Source organism: Tinamus guttatus, unplaced genomic scaffold, assembly GCF_059628265.1.
Source record: "Tinamus guttatus ecotype Peru unplaced genomic scaffold, ASM5962826v1 Tinamus_guttatus_pri_ptg000403l, whole genome shotgun sequence".
Classification (NCBI taxonomy): domain Eukaryota; kingdom Metazoa; phylum Chordata; class Aves; order Tinamiformes; family Tinamidae; genus Tinamus; species Tinamus guttatus.
Genome location: NW_028288937.1, coordinates 2,494,477 through 2,511,008, shown reverse-complemented (window position 1 = coordinate 2,511,008; position 16,532 = coordinate 2,494,477). Strand labels below are relative to the sequence as shown.

The 16,532-nt window shown below is 51.2% G+C and overlaps 1 protein-coding gene across 1 annotated transcript; it reads right to left on the bottom strand.

Annotated features, from left to right (window-relative positions):
* Positions 1-6,560: 6,560 nt before the first annotated feature.
* Positions 6,561-11,732, bottom strand: LAMP5 (lysosome associated membrane protein 5). The gene is made up of 6 exons (XM_088531235.1): positions 11,611-11,732; positions 11,263-11,435; positions 10,930-11,061; positions 10,748-10,853; positions 9,863-10,051; positions 6,561-6,783 (listed from the first exon to the last, which is right to left on the bottom strand). The coding sequence occupies exons 1-6, from the start codon at positions 11,669-11,671 to the stop codon at positions 6,605-6,607; spliced, it is 840 nt and encodes a 279-aa protein (XP_088387361.1). The 5' UTR covers positions 11,672-11,732; the 3' UTR covers positions 6,561-6,604.
* Between the last annotated feature and the right edge of the window lie 4,800 nt (positions 11,733-16,532).

The following is a 16,532-nucleotide window of genomic DNA, read 5'->3' as shown; positions in this document are numbered from 1 at the left end:
CCCGTGACGCGCAGCACGAGGCCACCACGGGGCCAGGCGAAGCCTTGCGGGAATCCCGGGGGGTTCGGGAGAGCGCGGGAAGGGGCAGCCGAGACCCGCAGAGGAGGAAGAGCTCTCTGGAAATGACACAGTGTACAAAACCGTGCCGGGGCGCTCCCTGGAGCTGGGCAGCACCCGTGGGCTCGCTCTGCCGCTGATGCCACGGCCACGCGGTGACCTTAGGTGCTGCCCCACAGAAGGACTCGTGCATGGGCGGTCGTCTGCTCCGCTTTCCACCACCCGAGCAGAAGGATTCCGCCACCAACGTGGTTGAAAAGACAGTGGAGGAGAGCACAACCGGAGTGAAACACCTGCATTTTTGTGCAAAAGTAAAGGGTAGGGCACTTCTATTTCAGAAGAACACTTTTCTGTCAAAAAAGCACTTTTTATCTCAGTCATAGCAGTGTAATGTATTTTGAAATGAATTTGTAATTTTCTGTACAGTACTTTTTGATAATTTGCAGTACTTTGTCATGTAACCATCGTGCTAGTCGAAGTAATAAGTGTAACTTAGCAAGAGTCTGGGGAAAAAATAATCTTTCCTACTTTTTTAACCCTTTTGAAAATGAAAAAGAAAAAAAGAAAAACCTTTAGGAACCTAGAATGTTTGGCTGATTTTCTATCAGATTCAGTAGAGAACACTTCTTACTTTTCCAGCAGTTTCAAGAGCAATGGAAACTAACAATGCTAATGCAGTAATGAGCACTGAACGTGTTGTTTTGAGAGTATTGTTACCCGGCATTACTAGGTTGGAGGGAATTCTAGCTGCGTGGTGGAAATCAGCACTTCTGTGGAATGTCACAAATGGTTTCGTTCTCCTTCCTTTCCTCGCTTCTAGAGCCGAGGGAGCCATCAAACGCCCCTCTGCTCAAAGGTCCTCTTCTGATGACCCGGTGGGTTCTTCATTTCATGCTCTCGCAAGGGCAAGCGTGTCGCCACAAAGTCCCCATTTTTTTGTATCACACTTTGGAAGTCCAGCTGGACTGCAGAAGTCTAATAACCAAGCGGGTATTCACCAGATTTCACACAGACTGCTGCAATGTGTTACAAGATGTTTGCCATATAGAAAAAGTTGTGCTGCTGTCTAGACCTTTCTGAATGTTGATACAACGGTTGACTACTACGCTACATTTTTGTGTTATTTGTTGGATGAACTTGCATGTTAACTGTAGGCCTAAATAGATTTGCCTTTAAAATTGTTAGAAGTGCTTCAGAATTATTTCAATGATACATTAATTTTATTTATTAATGATTAGTTATTTTTAATTATGTATAATACAAAAGCCATGTTTTTTTCTTACTGACCTCATTTTACAATATCATTAGGAAACACAAACCCAATTTTGTGAAAACGCACTTAGTTTATTTCTTATGGAATTTCAGAGTGACTAAATTAATTGTTATTTATTGCTGTAAATTATAACTGAACTTGTAGAACTGGCATGAGCTGTTTCTTAATGCTCTTCCTCCTGGGCAAGAGATTTGCCTCTTGTCAGGAGCTGCTTTAGTGCTGCCCCCCAAAAAGATAAACATTCAAAGGGAGAGGAAGAATTAAAAATTCACAAAAGGGGAGATAAAACCAAGTAAGTATTCGAACGCTGAATAAAATACCCTTAAACATGCACGCCGTGCTCCTTTCTCCCCTTAACCTTATTTGCACATTTTAACTTTGCATCAGTGCCCTCTCCTAGAAAGCCCTCGAGGCGACTTGGAAGGGGCCGACATCCCTGGGGACCTCCAGGGTTTCGGCTCCCGGGGGCAGCGCGGTCCATGCGGGACCGTGGCTGGAGCAGCCTCGTCCGCGGGTCGGTCCTGCTGCCGATACCCGCGGGCCGGCCCCGCAGAGCAGGGCCTTGTAGAGGGAGCTGAGGTGGCTACAGGATTTTAAAACTCATTTGTATTTTGTAGTCTTGGCAACTCAGGAACAAAGGCTGCACCACGAGAGACAGTGACCGGCATGTGGAACCAGAGTATTAGCCACAAAATTGAACTTTTTTAAACATCTTTGAATTAAAAGAAAAAAAAAAAAACAAAAAATGGGGAGTGTTTGGGGTTGTTTGGATTTTTCTAATATTCAGCACATTTTAAAAGGTACAAGTGGAGAATTTTCTGCTACTTTCTTACCATTCAGTATTTTAAACAGTGTTCATCAAGTTTACTGAGAGTTTTGTCAGTTTAAAAGTTCTTTTTTTTTCCTCTCTTTTGTGAACACCAACTACTGGTGAAAATAAAATGCACATACAAAATAAAAAAAAAATAAATGTTTTCATTTACGGTTTGGTTTTCTGTGCCTTATTTTTATTTTCTGAATTTCAATCAGCTACACAGTGCTTGGCTGAACAACAAAAAGAGGCTCCTTGTAGCCTATTTCTGTCGCTGCTGCTGGCGATTTTTCCAAGCTAGTGGCTGCAGATGCTTGGCCCTGGTGCCCCCCCCCAGCTGTGTCCTGCCCCCCTGGGCCATCCTGGCCCTCGTGAAACCCAGGGATGTGGCTCTGATCTCAGGGTTAGGAAAAGCCACTGAGTCCCAAACAAGCACCATGCCAACCCCTCTGCCACAGGAACTGATGGCCGGGGTCAGTGGCTGTGCGGTTGTAGGTAAAAATGGGCTGTTTTGTGCTCTAATACATTTATTAAACAGGTGTTTCAAGAGCAAGAATGATGCTTTCTAGCTGTAATGATCCAAAGTAAGAAAGAGCAGGGTATGAGAAACCTCAGAAAAGAAAAGACCCCGTCGCGGCGGGTCGGGCAAGGGGAAGAGCGTAGCTGGACAAAACCCTGTTGGGGCACGAAGCACCCGCTGCTCGGGGTGCTCAGTGTGCAGCAAGGGCTTGCATTAGCCCTGAGAAAAATGCAGTTCCTTACACGCACACACACAGTGTAAGGAGCCCACGGTGCTGCTGGAAACACCCAGTGACTGCCTTGTGGTCCGTCAAGCAGCACCTAAAACTACGGGGCGGGCGCCGGGAGAACTGCACAGCGCTGCATGCCGGGAGGACAAGCTCCAGTGAAACACATGCACATATTTCCTCCCCTGCTACCCGCCCCCTCAAGAAATACATAAATGAAATGAAATGCAATGCAATGAATAAAATAACGTTATTGGCTTTGAATGGTTCACCCACAGCACGTCAAATAAAGCCGGATCCTAACCAGAAAAGCAGGACGTACCCGTGTTGCATCCCCCGGGCCTCGGCCGACGTCGCCAACGTGCCCGGTCCCGCTTGCCCCTGGCCACGCTCCAGGGGTGCCCCCGTCCCCGGCGCTGCCACCAGCAGCCGCTCGCCCCAGGGCTCGGGCATCTGCTGCCCCGGCCGGCACCACGTATGTCCAGCTACCCAACCATGCTCATTCCCATGTGCCACTGGGAAACTACGGACGTTTCCATGGTCTATGGATCATAAAGTGTTCACAAATACTGTAAAGTATTACAGTAGCACCCAGGGATGTAGCCTCCCCCACCCCATTACAATATATTGATAATTTATCACTAAAGCCCAATCCTAAGTTGCTTATAAATCACTAATAGCTGCTTTATAAAGTGGTTAATTATTACAGGTCCTGTCAGAGCTTACCATGGTGAGACGTTTCTTGCATTTTCCATCACTGTGTCCAAAAAAAAAAAAAAAACCACCTATAAAGCAACTGGCTGAGGTTGCTGCTGGCTCATGGTGATACATCTCTGAAGCAAAGCTGAAAAGTCTTCTCATAATAAAAGTGCTGCCATCCTCAAGATACTGTGATAGTTTGGGGCAGTGGTGTTTGATTAAAGATGGATGCATTCCCCCATAAATAATCTTTAAAAAATACAAGCTTGCAAAGCCTATATTGGTAGAAAATTCAGATCAAACTCAGTGCATAACCCAAGTTAAGGGGGAAAAGGAGGAAAGAACTGAAGGACTTGAGTAAATTTGTTTCAACATTTTTAAACCAGATAGTTCACTCCGAGGCACAATACACACAGCTCAACTAAAATTACTGTGTCCATTTCTGCTATTCTCCCCTCGGAAAAGAGATAAATCATTTCGAGCTGTCAAGAAATTATTGTTCTACCTTAATTTAGAAAACCAATAAATTACTGGCTGTATTGATCCACCTCTGCTCGTGACGGGCTCTCAAGCCACGTTATCGCGCAGGGAAGGCGGCAGCAGCTCTTACGTGTAACGCGAGCCCATTTTCTGGAGGTTGGGAGCCACTGATCTGGCTCGCTGAGCGGGGGTGGGTTCTCCCTGCCCTAAGCCAGCTTGGACCTTACAGCGAATTAAGAAACGCAGAAATCAGATGTCTCGTGTTCTGGTACCCAGGGGCTACGGAATGGCCCGTCGTTCAGAGAAGGTCCCTCTGAGATGATGGGGAAGACCCTGATGGGCTTTGCGGTTGGACCCGCTCATCATGGAGGTCTCTTCCAACCATAAGGATTCTATGATTAAAAAGCAGCTTCTTTGTCCTCTTCCAGCTCCCAGCTCTGCACTGTCATCCACTTTTGCCTGGTCTCCCTCACACACCACAGCCTGTTTCTCCCCTTGTCACCTGCATGTGCAGGCAATTGGTGAGAGCTTGGGGAGCTTTGTCTTTAGCCATGATGGTTATTTGTTGGTCCTGCTCTTTCTTTTATTATTATTATTATTATTATTATTATTATTATTATTATTATTATTATTATTATTAGAATTAGAATTAGAATTCTTTTTTTTTTTCACTTGGCACAAAAGCAGGTGAAGAGATTTTTTTTTTCTTTTTCTTCTTTCTTTTTCCCCTAAACCTTCAGATTGTCTTCCCTGATGTAATGGATCTTGATGAAAAAAATCATCTACCTTTCTGAAAAGACACCCTGGGCTTCCTCTGCCCTTTGCTGCCCAGGCAAGGACCTTTTAGGAGTCCCCCATTTCGATCCCAGTCATCACAGTCTGCTCTGCCCTGGTGCTGGTGACTGCACACGTGGCACGCAGGCCAGGCAAGCCTCAAGGCTCCCAAAGGAATGCTGGAGCTTCCCAAACTCAGTTTTACTCCCACAACGACGTTGAATCTTACCCAGAGACCCTCTACCTCCATGCTTGGCACCACTGAAATTGCCCTATTTTAAGCTGGAGAGGGACAGTTTACATAGGTCACTGTAAAAGAACAGCATATACATGTATACATGTTCTTCTACACATATTAACTTAACCCAAGGTCTGGGCTTATACATGCTGAAGTAACACTAATGCCAATGGAAGCCAACAGTTTCAGCAGAAACCGCATGGGACCCTAGCAAAATATGTAATTTCCCACAAAACACAAAAGCAAAAAAAAACAGATAAGAAAATAGAAGTCCATCAGAAATAGCCAAAAAAATCACAGAATATTTGGCCACCATTATGTCTTCTTCAAACCATTTGTACCAAAAGTACTGCTAGAATAAAATCTATATTGAACATCCATTCAGATTATGTACTCTTACCCCAATCCCACATACACTATCTGATATCCAATATGCCTTGCTGCTCTTGGGATCAGTCAAAAAAAAAAAATCCTGTCATTGCAAAATGAGAAGGCAAATCCAGTATTTGATATGTACATATTTTAATTCAGTTTAAAAATGGTTTACATTTAAGGAGAGATTTCAATGGTCACCTTTTTTTTTTTTTTTCTGTTACATTAGGTTATACCTGAATACTCTGCATAGTGATTTTTAACATTTCTGTTTTCTTTTTTCGTTTTGTTGTGAAAATAACAGTTGCAGGTAGCAATGTAACATCTCAAAGACAATCACAAAACGTGCAGGATGTCCAGCCAGAAGCATTTCTCAGTTGACTTGCAGTAGCATGGCACTCTGTAACTTGTGTATCAACACTTTATTTTTTTTTTTAAACGTTTATCATCTCGGATGTGTCTCAAGAAGCAAAAACAGACTTTCTTCAGTGAGCCTCAAGTATCTGGTCAGCTCCTTAGCTGGCTGCAAGCTGCTTGCCTGCAGTTACTCCAGTTTATGCCAGCTTGAGGACCTGGCCCAGAAGTTGGTTGTTTTTTTTCCAAAATGCACCTGGATCCCCTTCATATTTTCCTTAACAGACCAGCAAATTTCAGGAAGGTGGTCGGGAGCCCCCCCAGTCATGGCACCTTGTGGGAACCTCTGCACTGGATCCTCCTCCCAGCCCTGCTACCAGCACACGTGTGAGCAGCGTGGGCTGAGCGAGTGCAAAAATTTTAAAATACTGGGAGTCCCTGGAAGGAAAGGGACCTTGGCAAGTCCCTTGGAAAGCTAATTTTGCCTTGGTGTTGTGACATGTGAAATATTTCTGCTCTCGTGTGACCAGCGCAGCAGCTCTAGGAAGGTATTCAAACCACCCGCTTCCACAGGCAAAGGCCAGACTCCAGAAATGAGATGCTCTAAGTCATCTTGTGGAAGTGGAGGGTCTCTCCACTGCCCATCCTGGAGCCCAGCTGTAACTGCACATGTCCACGAAATACCTTGGATCAGGTGCTGTGAATACCCCCTCTTGCTCCAATAGTGCTTTCTCACCCATAGAAAAAAGTGCTTTTGCTTTATGTACCTGATCAACGTTTGGGCTGCTCGGTCCTGCCACCTATCCCATGTGTTTGTACTGAGATCTGTCTCGAGGTATCTGCACTTGGCTGGCTGTCAGTTTGTGGTGGACATGGTACACGCAGAGGGTTATCACGATCACCAGCCCCAGGATCAGGCCCAGAATCAGAGGCAGCGTTTCTTCCAGCTGTTCCCGCTGGTCCACTGGGCATTTATGTTCTGCAAGGAGAGAAAGGAAAGGGAACAGAGACAGGAGTGAACAACAGGATGTTTCAAATGTACAGAACAGCCTTCCCAAAGCAACTGCATGGGATGAACCCCAGCCCTGCTCCGGGATCCCTGCAGAGCAAATCCACCTCCACAGAGAATGGGCAAAGCAGCCACCATGGGAGCCCCCGGGACACAACCAGGAGCTTTGAAAGCGCCTGCAGTCACCGTCCAGAGACCACGTTGGTGGGGGCGGGAGGTACCTGTTACCAAGACAGCTGCTGCCCGGGGGGGAACTACGAGGCCCATGGGTGCCTCTTCAAGCCTTCCCTAAAACACGTTTTCCCCTCCCCTATCTGCCTCAGCTCTAACTTGTTGCTCCCACCTCTGTGCCAAGCTGTGGTCAGCCAGTGCTGACACTGCGCCGACGGACACCTCCCGCTGCCCTGGGGGGCTCCTGCCGTGGACCATCCCAGGCAAAGCTCGGCCGAGTGTCCGAAAGAGGCAGGAGGTACCAGAAAGCAAGTCAGGCAACCACACGCAGGGTAACGCTCATCCCCTGGGCCTGAAGACCGTCCCCACCGGGCACGGCCGGCAGCGGCTGCGGCTCCTCACGATGCGGCAGGGAGTCTGCTCCACAGCGTTTTAAACCATAAATGCAGTGACACGGAGAAAGCAAACGGGGGTTGTGGTCTAAAACCCATCCTTTTCGATCCTCACTCCTTGCAGTTGCACCAGAGGGGTGATTAATCACCAGGACTGTGCGACAGACAGCCCGCGGCTGCTGCAATGCAGGCGTTCTGCTTGATCGTGTTAAGGGGGAACAAAAGCCCATCCTGGTTGTTATTGAGCTCCCAAAATTCACTTCCCAGAGCTTTATGGCATTCTCTGACGTTTTGGCTATTAAGCCCTGAGCAGCCTCGTAGCACCGCAGCATGGGCACAACAGCTCCAGGGCAACTCCAGCTGCAGGGAGCCCTGGATGGGCTCCTCAGGGCACCTGAGGGTACCTGGGCATCAGGACCTCAACACAAAAACAGTCCTGGGGACACTCATGTTGCTCTTTAGGCTAAATCCCACTGAAACTGAAACAAGGCTGATTTAAACCAAAGCGAATATACCGCTGCTACATGCAAGCCCCAGTTAAAGCACAGTTTGCACCTTTCCGTAAACAAGAGCCTGGACTCCAACACATAAACATGTGTTATTTGAAGTGTCTTTACTTTTCGTGCCCCAAACCCCTGGGCTGCTGAGCACAGATTGCATTTTTTAGCAGACATGGCCAGACCTGCCTTGTCCACATAAAGCCACAGCCATGTGCAAGTGCTGAGGTGCAGCTTGGAAATGCATCAGTTCTTGCAAGCAGCTGGGAAGGTATTTCCTTATTCCGACACTTCTCAGAGAGGATTAAAACAATAACAGCAATAAAGACAGTGGGAAAGGGTCCATGGGGAAGCCCTCCTGGTGGGCACCGCAGTCCCAACCCATCTCAGGACACACTGGGAATTGGACCAGGCAGGAAAGCACGGATACATGCGCTGCGCCAACATACACTGACCCACAGAGAGAGAAAATGATGATAATTAGCTGTTCACACAGCATTTTCCACCCCAAGGACTCTGAGCACTTTACAGGCGCTGAGGTCTGCAGCACTGCGACACAGCAAGTCCGACCACAACCACCCCCGGTTTCTCAGAGAAGGAATGACCAACTTAACAAAAATGGAAAAAAGAGGGAAAAGATCAGATTGGATGCTTTTTAAAGCCTGGTCACGCAGCTTGCAGCGAGGAGCTGTTTGGTGTGGAGGACCCTGGGGTGGCTCAGCAGGAGACAAGACCACCCGAGCGGCGGGTGGTCAATACTCAGCCTTACGGCCCCCATGTCTCTCTTTGACTGGGATCCCGAGAGCTGGCAGGGTCTGCAGGGGCCTTTTCCTCATTTCACTGGTCTCCTGCTTCAGTTTGCTTTTTCCCCAATTTCTTAAATTGAAAAATGTGCCCAAATATTTTTTTTGCAAAAACATGGGGGTTTTTTTTGCGAGCTTTGAATGAAAGAAAAAAAAAAAGTCCTGCTGCTGTCGCGCTGGAACAAATCAGAAAAAATACTTGTGGCGATTGGAAGCAATGTCTTGACAAAAATACATGGCAGCACCCTTAAAAAGAAACCAATCGTTCCTGCAATTTTTCAGTTATTCCAGGCGGGAAGAGGCCAGGTCCAATGCGGACACCTTTCCCTGCTGTGTCTCTGTGGCAAAAGCCTCTCCTCCTCTCTCTGGCTCCCTGACCTCAAGGTAGTCTCTTTGTCCGCTCTAAAACATTTTAAAATGCTACGTAGCCTGCTCATAATTAATAGGCATTTTGCCTAATGGAGAATTAATGACCCACAAAGGGGATGGCGAATCGCTGCTGCGTACGGGCTTCGCCATGAAGAATTCAGCATCGCCGGAGCTGGGTACATAGCATATATATAACAGTGTATATTTACTACCTCCCTTTTAGAGCTATGTGAGTCATGAGAGTAAGTGCTCATCTCTGTAGTAAGTAAGTGCTCATTGCTTATTGCTGTCTAAAGTAGTTCCCACATGCAAAATAAAAAACAAATAAAAAAAGGAACCCAGTCTTTTTAATGCTGGATGCGAAAACAACACTACGATTTTCTGGTCTGTTATTGAAAAATTTGGTAATTATGTATTTTATTCCCATATTTTTGGGGCAATAATAGTGGAGTTAATAATTAATCTCTCGTAAAATTACACTATCTCAGAAGGAGACTATTCTTGATGCAGACAGGTTCACACATTCACTCCGAGGCAGCGCGCAGGTGAACGCTGCGTATCCCGCCGCACTGTGCCGGCGTGCCAGCAATTCCCCGGGAAAACACAGCAATACGTGGTGCAGGACGAGTTCGGTCCTATCCAGGGAGCGAGCCAGCCCCAACCACATGCAAACGTCACCGCCGAAATCCCTGCACCATCCAAGTGAGTGTGGCCACAAGACCCTGGCTGCGCCGTTTCAATGAGGGCGGCAAGCGCTAACTCACGTTTTCTGCCACCCGAAACATCCAAGAAACCTGAGGGGAGCCCCAGAGCTCACCTTCACTGAAGACAAAATCGGCGCTGATGTCGAAGGGCTGCACGCGGACCTCGGAGAGCAGGAGCTCCACTGACTTCTGGTGGTCGCTGGAGACCAGGGTGATGGTCTGTTGTGCCTGGCACTCGTAGGACTTGCCGGCCGGCGTGACGAAGGCGGAGAGCCGGTGCGAGCTGGCTGTGTGCTTCCCCGCTGCCCAGGAGCAGAGACAGCAGGTGAGTGAGGCCTTCCCAGGTTTGAAAAATCTTAATGAAGAATGAGGCTTTGGATTCTCAAAGCACAACACCTCATTTCTGAGGAGAAATGAGGCAGAAGCAAAACAAAAGCGGTCCATGCGGGCAGAGCTGCCTGCTGCACTCAGTGCTGCCTGGGGAATGAGCACGCAGCACTGAGACTGAGAAGAAAATTCATCTCAAAAAAACATAACAGAATTCCCATCCCGCAGGGAAGGTGGCAAATCTGTTTTAAGCTGTTCAATACAAGCGGCAGGAGACTGCTGTGGGACACAAAGAGGCCAAGCGGGAGCTGCGGGGCAGGGAGGTGGGAGATGCTAGCAGGACTGGCAGGGTACGTGTGTGTGTGCACGCAAAAAGTGGCAACCCCCTGCCCCAAAATCGTGGAGGATGAAGGGGAAAAAATCGAGGAAGTTTAAAAAAAAAAAAAGAAAGAAGAAGAAGAAGAAGAAAAGGAGGGTAGAAATATGCACTGACTTATCCCAGCACAGCCGGCACTTCTGCCTGGCACTTGCTCCCTGCTGACCCCGCTGCTCCTGGGACCCCCGGTGCAGGATTCACCCAGAGGACAGGGCAGAGTGACCCATATGCCACCCGCCCCCGATACTGCACCACACACAACCCCCTGGGCTGCCCCATGCCCGGCCGCGCTCACGGCTGACGGCGTCCTTGAAGTAGGTGCGCTCGCCGGTGTCGTAGGCGAACTGGGTCCGCGCCAGCCTCCAGAGCGCCTCGGGCCCCCGCGACGTGTTGTGCCCCTCCTGCGTGACACGGGCGGCAGGGTGAGCCCGGACCTGGCCCCCGGGACCTCCCGGTGTCCCCGGTGCCCCGTCCTACCTTGAGGAAGAGGAGGCGCAGCGTGTAGGCGCGCTCCAGCCACGACACCTCCAGCTCCGACTCGTTGCTGCCGCACTTGCCGCGCATCTCGGCGCCGCGGGGCAGCGGGATCTCGGCCTGCTCCGTGATGAGCTGCAAGAGGCGGGGGTGGCTCGGCGGGACTTCTCTCCGGACAGGGCAGCGCCTGGCACCGGCTGAACCGCCCCCCTGTAACCCCCGAAAGTCCCGGCGGGCCCTCCCAGGCGGGATCCCCCCGCGCCGCATCCCGCTGCCCCGCGTCCTCACCCGGACTCAGCCCGAGCCCCGGCCCCAGTCCCGGCCCGCGCCACTCACGTCCACGTAGTTACTGGCCCACACGTCGTAGGGGACGATGAACTTGGCGGCGAACTCGGCCATGAGACACGTCGTGCGGTTCTCGCGCACCACGAAAATGTCCTTCTCGGGGCTGGGCGAGAGGCCGGACAGGTTCTCCACCTCCTGCTCGGCGGCCAGGCGGGCGGCGGCGTCTGCGGGCAGAGCGGCGCTCAGCGCCCCGGCTTCGCCTCCCCTTCCCCGGCCGTACTCCAAGAGCAAGAAGATACCCGGTCCCGACGGGGCATCCCGGTCGCAACGAGCTCGGAAGCGGCGAGGAGGCTGCCCGGTCGCGACAGGGCCCCGTTATCGCGACCGAGCGGTACTCACGCAAGAGGAGGAGCAGCCCCGGGATGCGCGGGGCAGCGCGGCGCCCCCCGGCCATCCTCATCCTCCCCGCCCGGCCACCGGCTCCGCTCCCGCCAGGCGGCTCCGCTCCGGAGCGGGAGAAGGAAAAATTGGTGGTGGGGGGGGAAAAAAACAAGAGAAAAAAGAAAAGAGCTCAAACCCGCCGCCTTCCCCTTCCCGGGATCCGCGCGGGCTGCAGAGGCTCCGCTCCGCTGCGGCGCGGCGGGAGGAGGGACGGGAGAGCGCGTGGGAGTGCGAGGAGGAGGAGGGACGTCGTGCCAGGGGGAGCCGAGGAAGGCGCCCACGTCGAGGCACAGGGAGTGCGCGGAGGCAGAGCGAGGAGGAGGGTCCGCCCGCTCCCCCCCCCGTCACCGTCGTCGTTTCCACCCCCCGCGGCTCCCTCGCTGCTCCGGGCGGTCCAGAAAGGCGCCCGCGGGGAACCGCGCTGCGCTCGGCAGGGGCCGTGGGGCTACCGGGGCCCCGCAGCGAAATGCACAGCCTGCCCCTCGCTGCAGTGCAGCCTGCCCCTCGCTGCAGTGTACGGTCTGCCCCTCGCTGCAGTGCACCCACTGCCCCTCGCTGCAGTGCGCGGATGCCCCTCGCTGCAGTGCATGGTCTGCCCCTCGCTGCAGTGTACCCACTGCCCCTCGCTGCAGTGCATGGTCTGCCCCTCGCTGCATTGCACAGTCTGCCCTCGCTGCATTGCACAGTCTGCCCCCGCTGCAGTGCATGGTCTGCCCCTCGCTGCAGTGTACCCACTGCCCCTCGCTGCATTGCACAGTCTGCCCTCGCTGCATTGCACAGTCTGCCCTCGCTGCATTGCACAGTCTGCCCCCGCTGCAGTGCACGGTCTGCCCCTCGCTGCAGTGTACCCACTGCCCCTCGCTGCAGTGCCCGCTGCCCCTCGCTGCAGTGCCGGCTGCCCTCGCTGCAGTGCCCCAGTGCAGAGAGGCTGTGGCAGAGGGCTGGGCTCTGGGCTCCCTGGCTGGGCAGTTGGGGCCTGCCCACAGCGCACTGCTGAAGAGCCTCCACGCCAAGGGAAAAGCCCCAGCCACTCCAGCGGGTTTCCTAGGTGCAAGGCAGGGGTGCCCTGAGGCCCGGTGATGGGCTGAGGATGCAGCTGGCCTCACAGCTTCTCCCAGGAAAGTCAGGAAGCAGCAGGGGAGGAGGGAACACAAACAATCCCCCCTCCCGCCCACCGTCCATGACATGCTGACAGCCTGACCAGATGGTTCCCCGCATGGGGAAGGGCTCAGTGGGGGCCGAGTGCCCCAGGAGAGACTCCAAGGCAGTGGCAGCAACGAAGGCTCCAGGATCCAGCTGAGCCAGGTCCCCCAGGGTTCTCCCCTTCCTTTGTGTCCTTTAGGCCATGGCGCCCACCCTTCGCTCTGCACCGTGGTGCTCAACAGCTGCTGCCGCAGAACCCATCAGCTCCCGGCACCACCGCTGCTGCCAGGGAGGCGGGAAAGCCATAAAACAGGCTGTTTCATGGCCTGTGATGGAGGAGGGGTTATCTAGTCCAGTGCTCGTGCATCGGTAGCGATTGCGTGGAAGGCGAGCGGCTGCTTTGTGCGTTAATCTAGGAAGAAATGTGCGCTATTTTTGGGTAGCAAGAAGGTCGGGAGCGAAGCCGGCAGCCTTTCGCGCAAGGCCACCGGCGCACTTGAGGCTGGTGCATGGCAGCAAGGTGCGCGCAGCGCGGCCGCAGCAGGGCCACGTGGAGGCGGCTGCGCTCGGAGCGTCGCGCATGACCCGGGATCCGCAGCGCGGCCTGTGGTGAGGCCGGCGGAGCCCACGCTGGGCCCCGTCCTCAGGGGAGAGCTTGTCCCTATGGAGCAGCACAGGCACCAAGGCCCAGCCTGCAGCCCCTCCGGTAGGGTGATGGAGGGCTACAAAAGCTGCAAGGCTTCCTCGCTGCTCCTGTACAGATATTGAAGGAACAAGCTGTTTTTTTTTTTTAATCTAGTCTCTTGAAATCTCTTACCTCTTACAGTGCTTGCTGTAGGTTTTAAATATGTAGATCATCAAGAAATGTTTATGGATCTTCCACCACCCACCCCCACTCCTGGTTCACAGTAAGGAGCCTTTCCTTCCCCAAAGTAGAGTCAAATCTGTGCTAGTGCTGATACGGGACTGACCTACAAAGAGAGACCTTGTAACTGTCTACATGGAAGATCTCTGGCTGTACCAGGCTGGAGACTTTCTCTGGTGACTTTGATGTCTGGCTTCTTCAGATCATTTGTGGGCAACCTCAGTATTTAACCACCATTTAGCCCCTAGTCGCCATTTCGTTTCTAATCTTCCTATCCCCAGGAATTTGCAAGGAAATATCAGCCTTGATCAGGCATATTTTGGGTCTCCAGCAGTAATCTTAATTGCACGGAAGTGCAATTAAGGGTTAAAGATAGGGATTAAATAGATCCTTGCTTGGAAAAAATCCAATTAATGACAATCCACCAAATCATTGGAAGTGAAAGCGTAGGAGGCTGCTGCGGAGGCCTGGGTGTCATGGCCCTCTCTGTCGGAGCCACATCAAATTTGTCCGAAGAGATGGATGATCTACTACTTACTCTGATGAAACTGCAGCGAAGAGGGATCCATCACTCCGGCTAAGAACAGCATCTTAAATGGCTTCAACGAGGTCATAATGCTCAGATTGATTAGCGCTTTCTGTCTCAATGGAAACTGTCCCTGCTGCTTATTAGCAGCCAGGCTTCAAATAATTTTTGAATCAAATACTACTTAAAAGGTATTTCAAAGTACTTACTTGACAAAATTCATCATTTAATTTCAAATTACTGCCTGCATTTAGTGTTAAATGGTTGGAGGACGAAGCAGGTACCAGTCTGGGAGCTGAGCCCGGAAGCGAGGCTGCCTGGCTCTGCCGCTCTGCAAGTTCTCTCCAACTCCATAAATCCCCATGTCTCGGCTGAGCCACCAGCACATGTTGGAAGAAAAACCTGTGGGTATTATTTCCTTCCTCTTCCAAACCAGCTTACATCCCAGTGTATGATAGCACGCTCTCCAGGGAGGTAGCACCAGCAGACTTGCTTTTCCTCTGCGAGGGAAACAGGCTTTTCATTTGCAGTTGAGTCATGGACAGGTTTCTGGTTTCTCTGGTTTCTAACTAGGTAGTAACTGAGCCTAAGAGAACTTGCTACATTCAGTGCTTCTGCAAGCCTCTTGCCCCTGTCCCAGCACTTCTGCCACAGCACCGTCTCCTGAATCAGACCAGGCTGAGTAGCGGCTCTGTTGTGTACTTCTTACTAGGCTAGAAACACTGCCATAGTACAAAAGCACTGTCTCTAGTATCTGTATTTTAAAGGATTATTTTTTAGTTTTTTTTTTTTTGAAAGAAAACATCCCTGCTTTTTTGAATATTGCCATTACCAGCCTCTTCAGGCACTTTGGAAGGGGCTAATAAGGAGCTGGACGTGCTCTAAGAGCCAAGGGGCATCAGAGGGGAGACAGGCACCACAAGTCTATTTAAATTTCATGTTAACCAGCTAAATACTGTATTGACTTCTGGCTTAGGTGGTTTTTGAAGGCACTGCATGCTTCAGTCACTCAGGTGTAGTGCTGCAAGGATAGATGAGGGGAGAGCAGTGGATGTTGTCTACCTTAACTTCAGCAAGGCTTTTAACACCTTCTCCTATTACATAGACATAGGGAAGCTCAGAAGTGAAGGCTGGACACTTAGGTCGGATGAGTGGACAGTGGGGGTGGATTGAGAACTGGATGGATGGCTCAGAGGGTCATGATAAGTGGGGCCGAGTCTAGTTGGAGGCCTGGGGCTAGTGGTGTCCCCCCGGAATCAGTACTGGGCCCAGTGCTGTTCAGCTTGTTATGACTTGGACGAGGGCACAGAGTGCAGCCTCAGCAGATACAAAACCGGATGCAGTTGCCGATACTCCCGAGGCCTGTGCTGCCATTCAGAGGGACCTGGAGATGAACCTCATGAGGTTCAACAAGGACAAGTGCAGGGTCCTGCACCTGGGGAGGAATAACCGCAGGCACCAGGACAGTTTAGGGGTTGACCTGCTGGAAAGCAGCTCTGCACAGAGGGATTTGGGAGTCCTGGTTGCCAACAGGTTAACCATGAGTCAGCAATGTGCCCTCGTGGCCAAGAAGGCCAATGGGCTCCTGGCTGCATCAGGAGGAGCGTTGCCAGCAGGTCGAGAGAGGGGATCCTGCCCCTCTGCTCAGCTCTGGTGAGACTGCACCTGGAGTATTGGGTGCAGTTCTGGGCTCCCCAGTGCAAGAGGGACATGGAGCTTCTAGAGAGGGTCCAGCGGAGAGCCACAAAGATGATTAAGGGACTGGAGCTTCTATCTTATGAGGAAAGACTAAGCGAGCTGGGCCTGTTTATTCTGGAGAAGATTGAGAGGGGATCTTATCAATATACGCAAATACATAAGGGGAGGTTGTAAAGCGAATGGGGCCAAAACTCTTCTTGGTGGTGGCCAGCAACAGGACAAGGGGTAATGGGTACAAATTGAAACACAGGAAGTCCCACCTCCATGTGAGGAAGAACTTCTTTAATGTGAGGGTGATAGAGCCCTGGAACAGGCTGCCCAGAGAGGTTGTGGAGTCTCCTTCTCTGGAGATCTTCCAAACCCACCTGGATGCCACCCTGTGCCATGTGTTCTGGGTGTCCCTGCTAGAGCAGGGGGTTGGACTAGATGATCTCTGGAGGTCCCTTCCAACCTCAACCTTCTGTGATTCTGTGACTGTGCAATTCTGCTATCACTTAAAACAAATTAAATAAGACTCTTCTGAATAATAAGTTGTGATATAAATGTATTTACACTATATGTATTTTTACAGGAAATACTTTACATGCCATTAAAAATTCTCAAGTAATAACATCATGACCCTATAATTGACTACAGCAACAACTACAG

What these genes read in the sequence shown, in the direction of transcription:
- LAMP5 (XM_088531235.1), bottom strand. Translation starts at nt 11,671, where the DNA reads ATGAGGATGGCCGGGGGGCGCCGCGCTGCCCCGCGCATCCCGGGGCTG. An exon ending in TGCGCCTCCTCTTCCTCAAG is followed by an intron (nt 10,854 to 10,929) that starts GTAGGACGGGGC and finishes CGTGTCACGCAG; the next exon opens with GAGGGGCACAACACGTCGCG. An exon ending in CTTCAAGGACGCCGTCAGCC is followed by an intron (nt 10,052 to 10,747) that starts GTGAGCGCGGCC and finishes GCTCCTGGGCAG; the next exon opens with CGGGGAAGCACACAGCCAGC.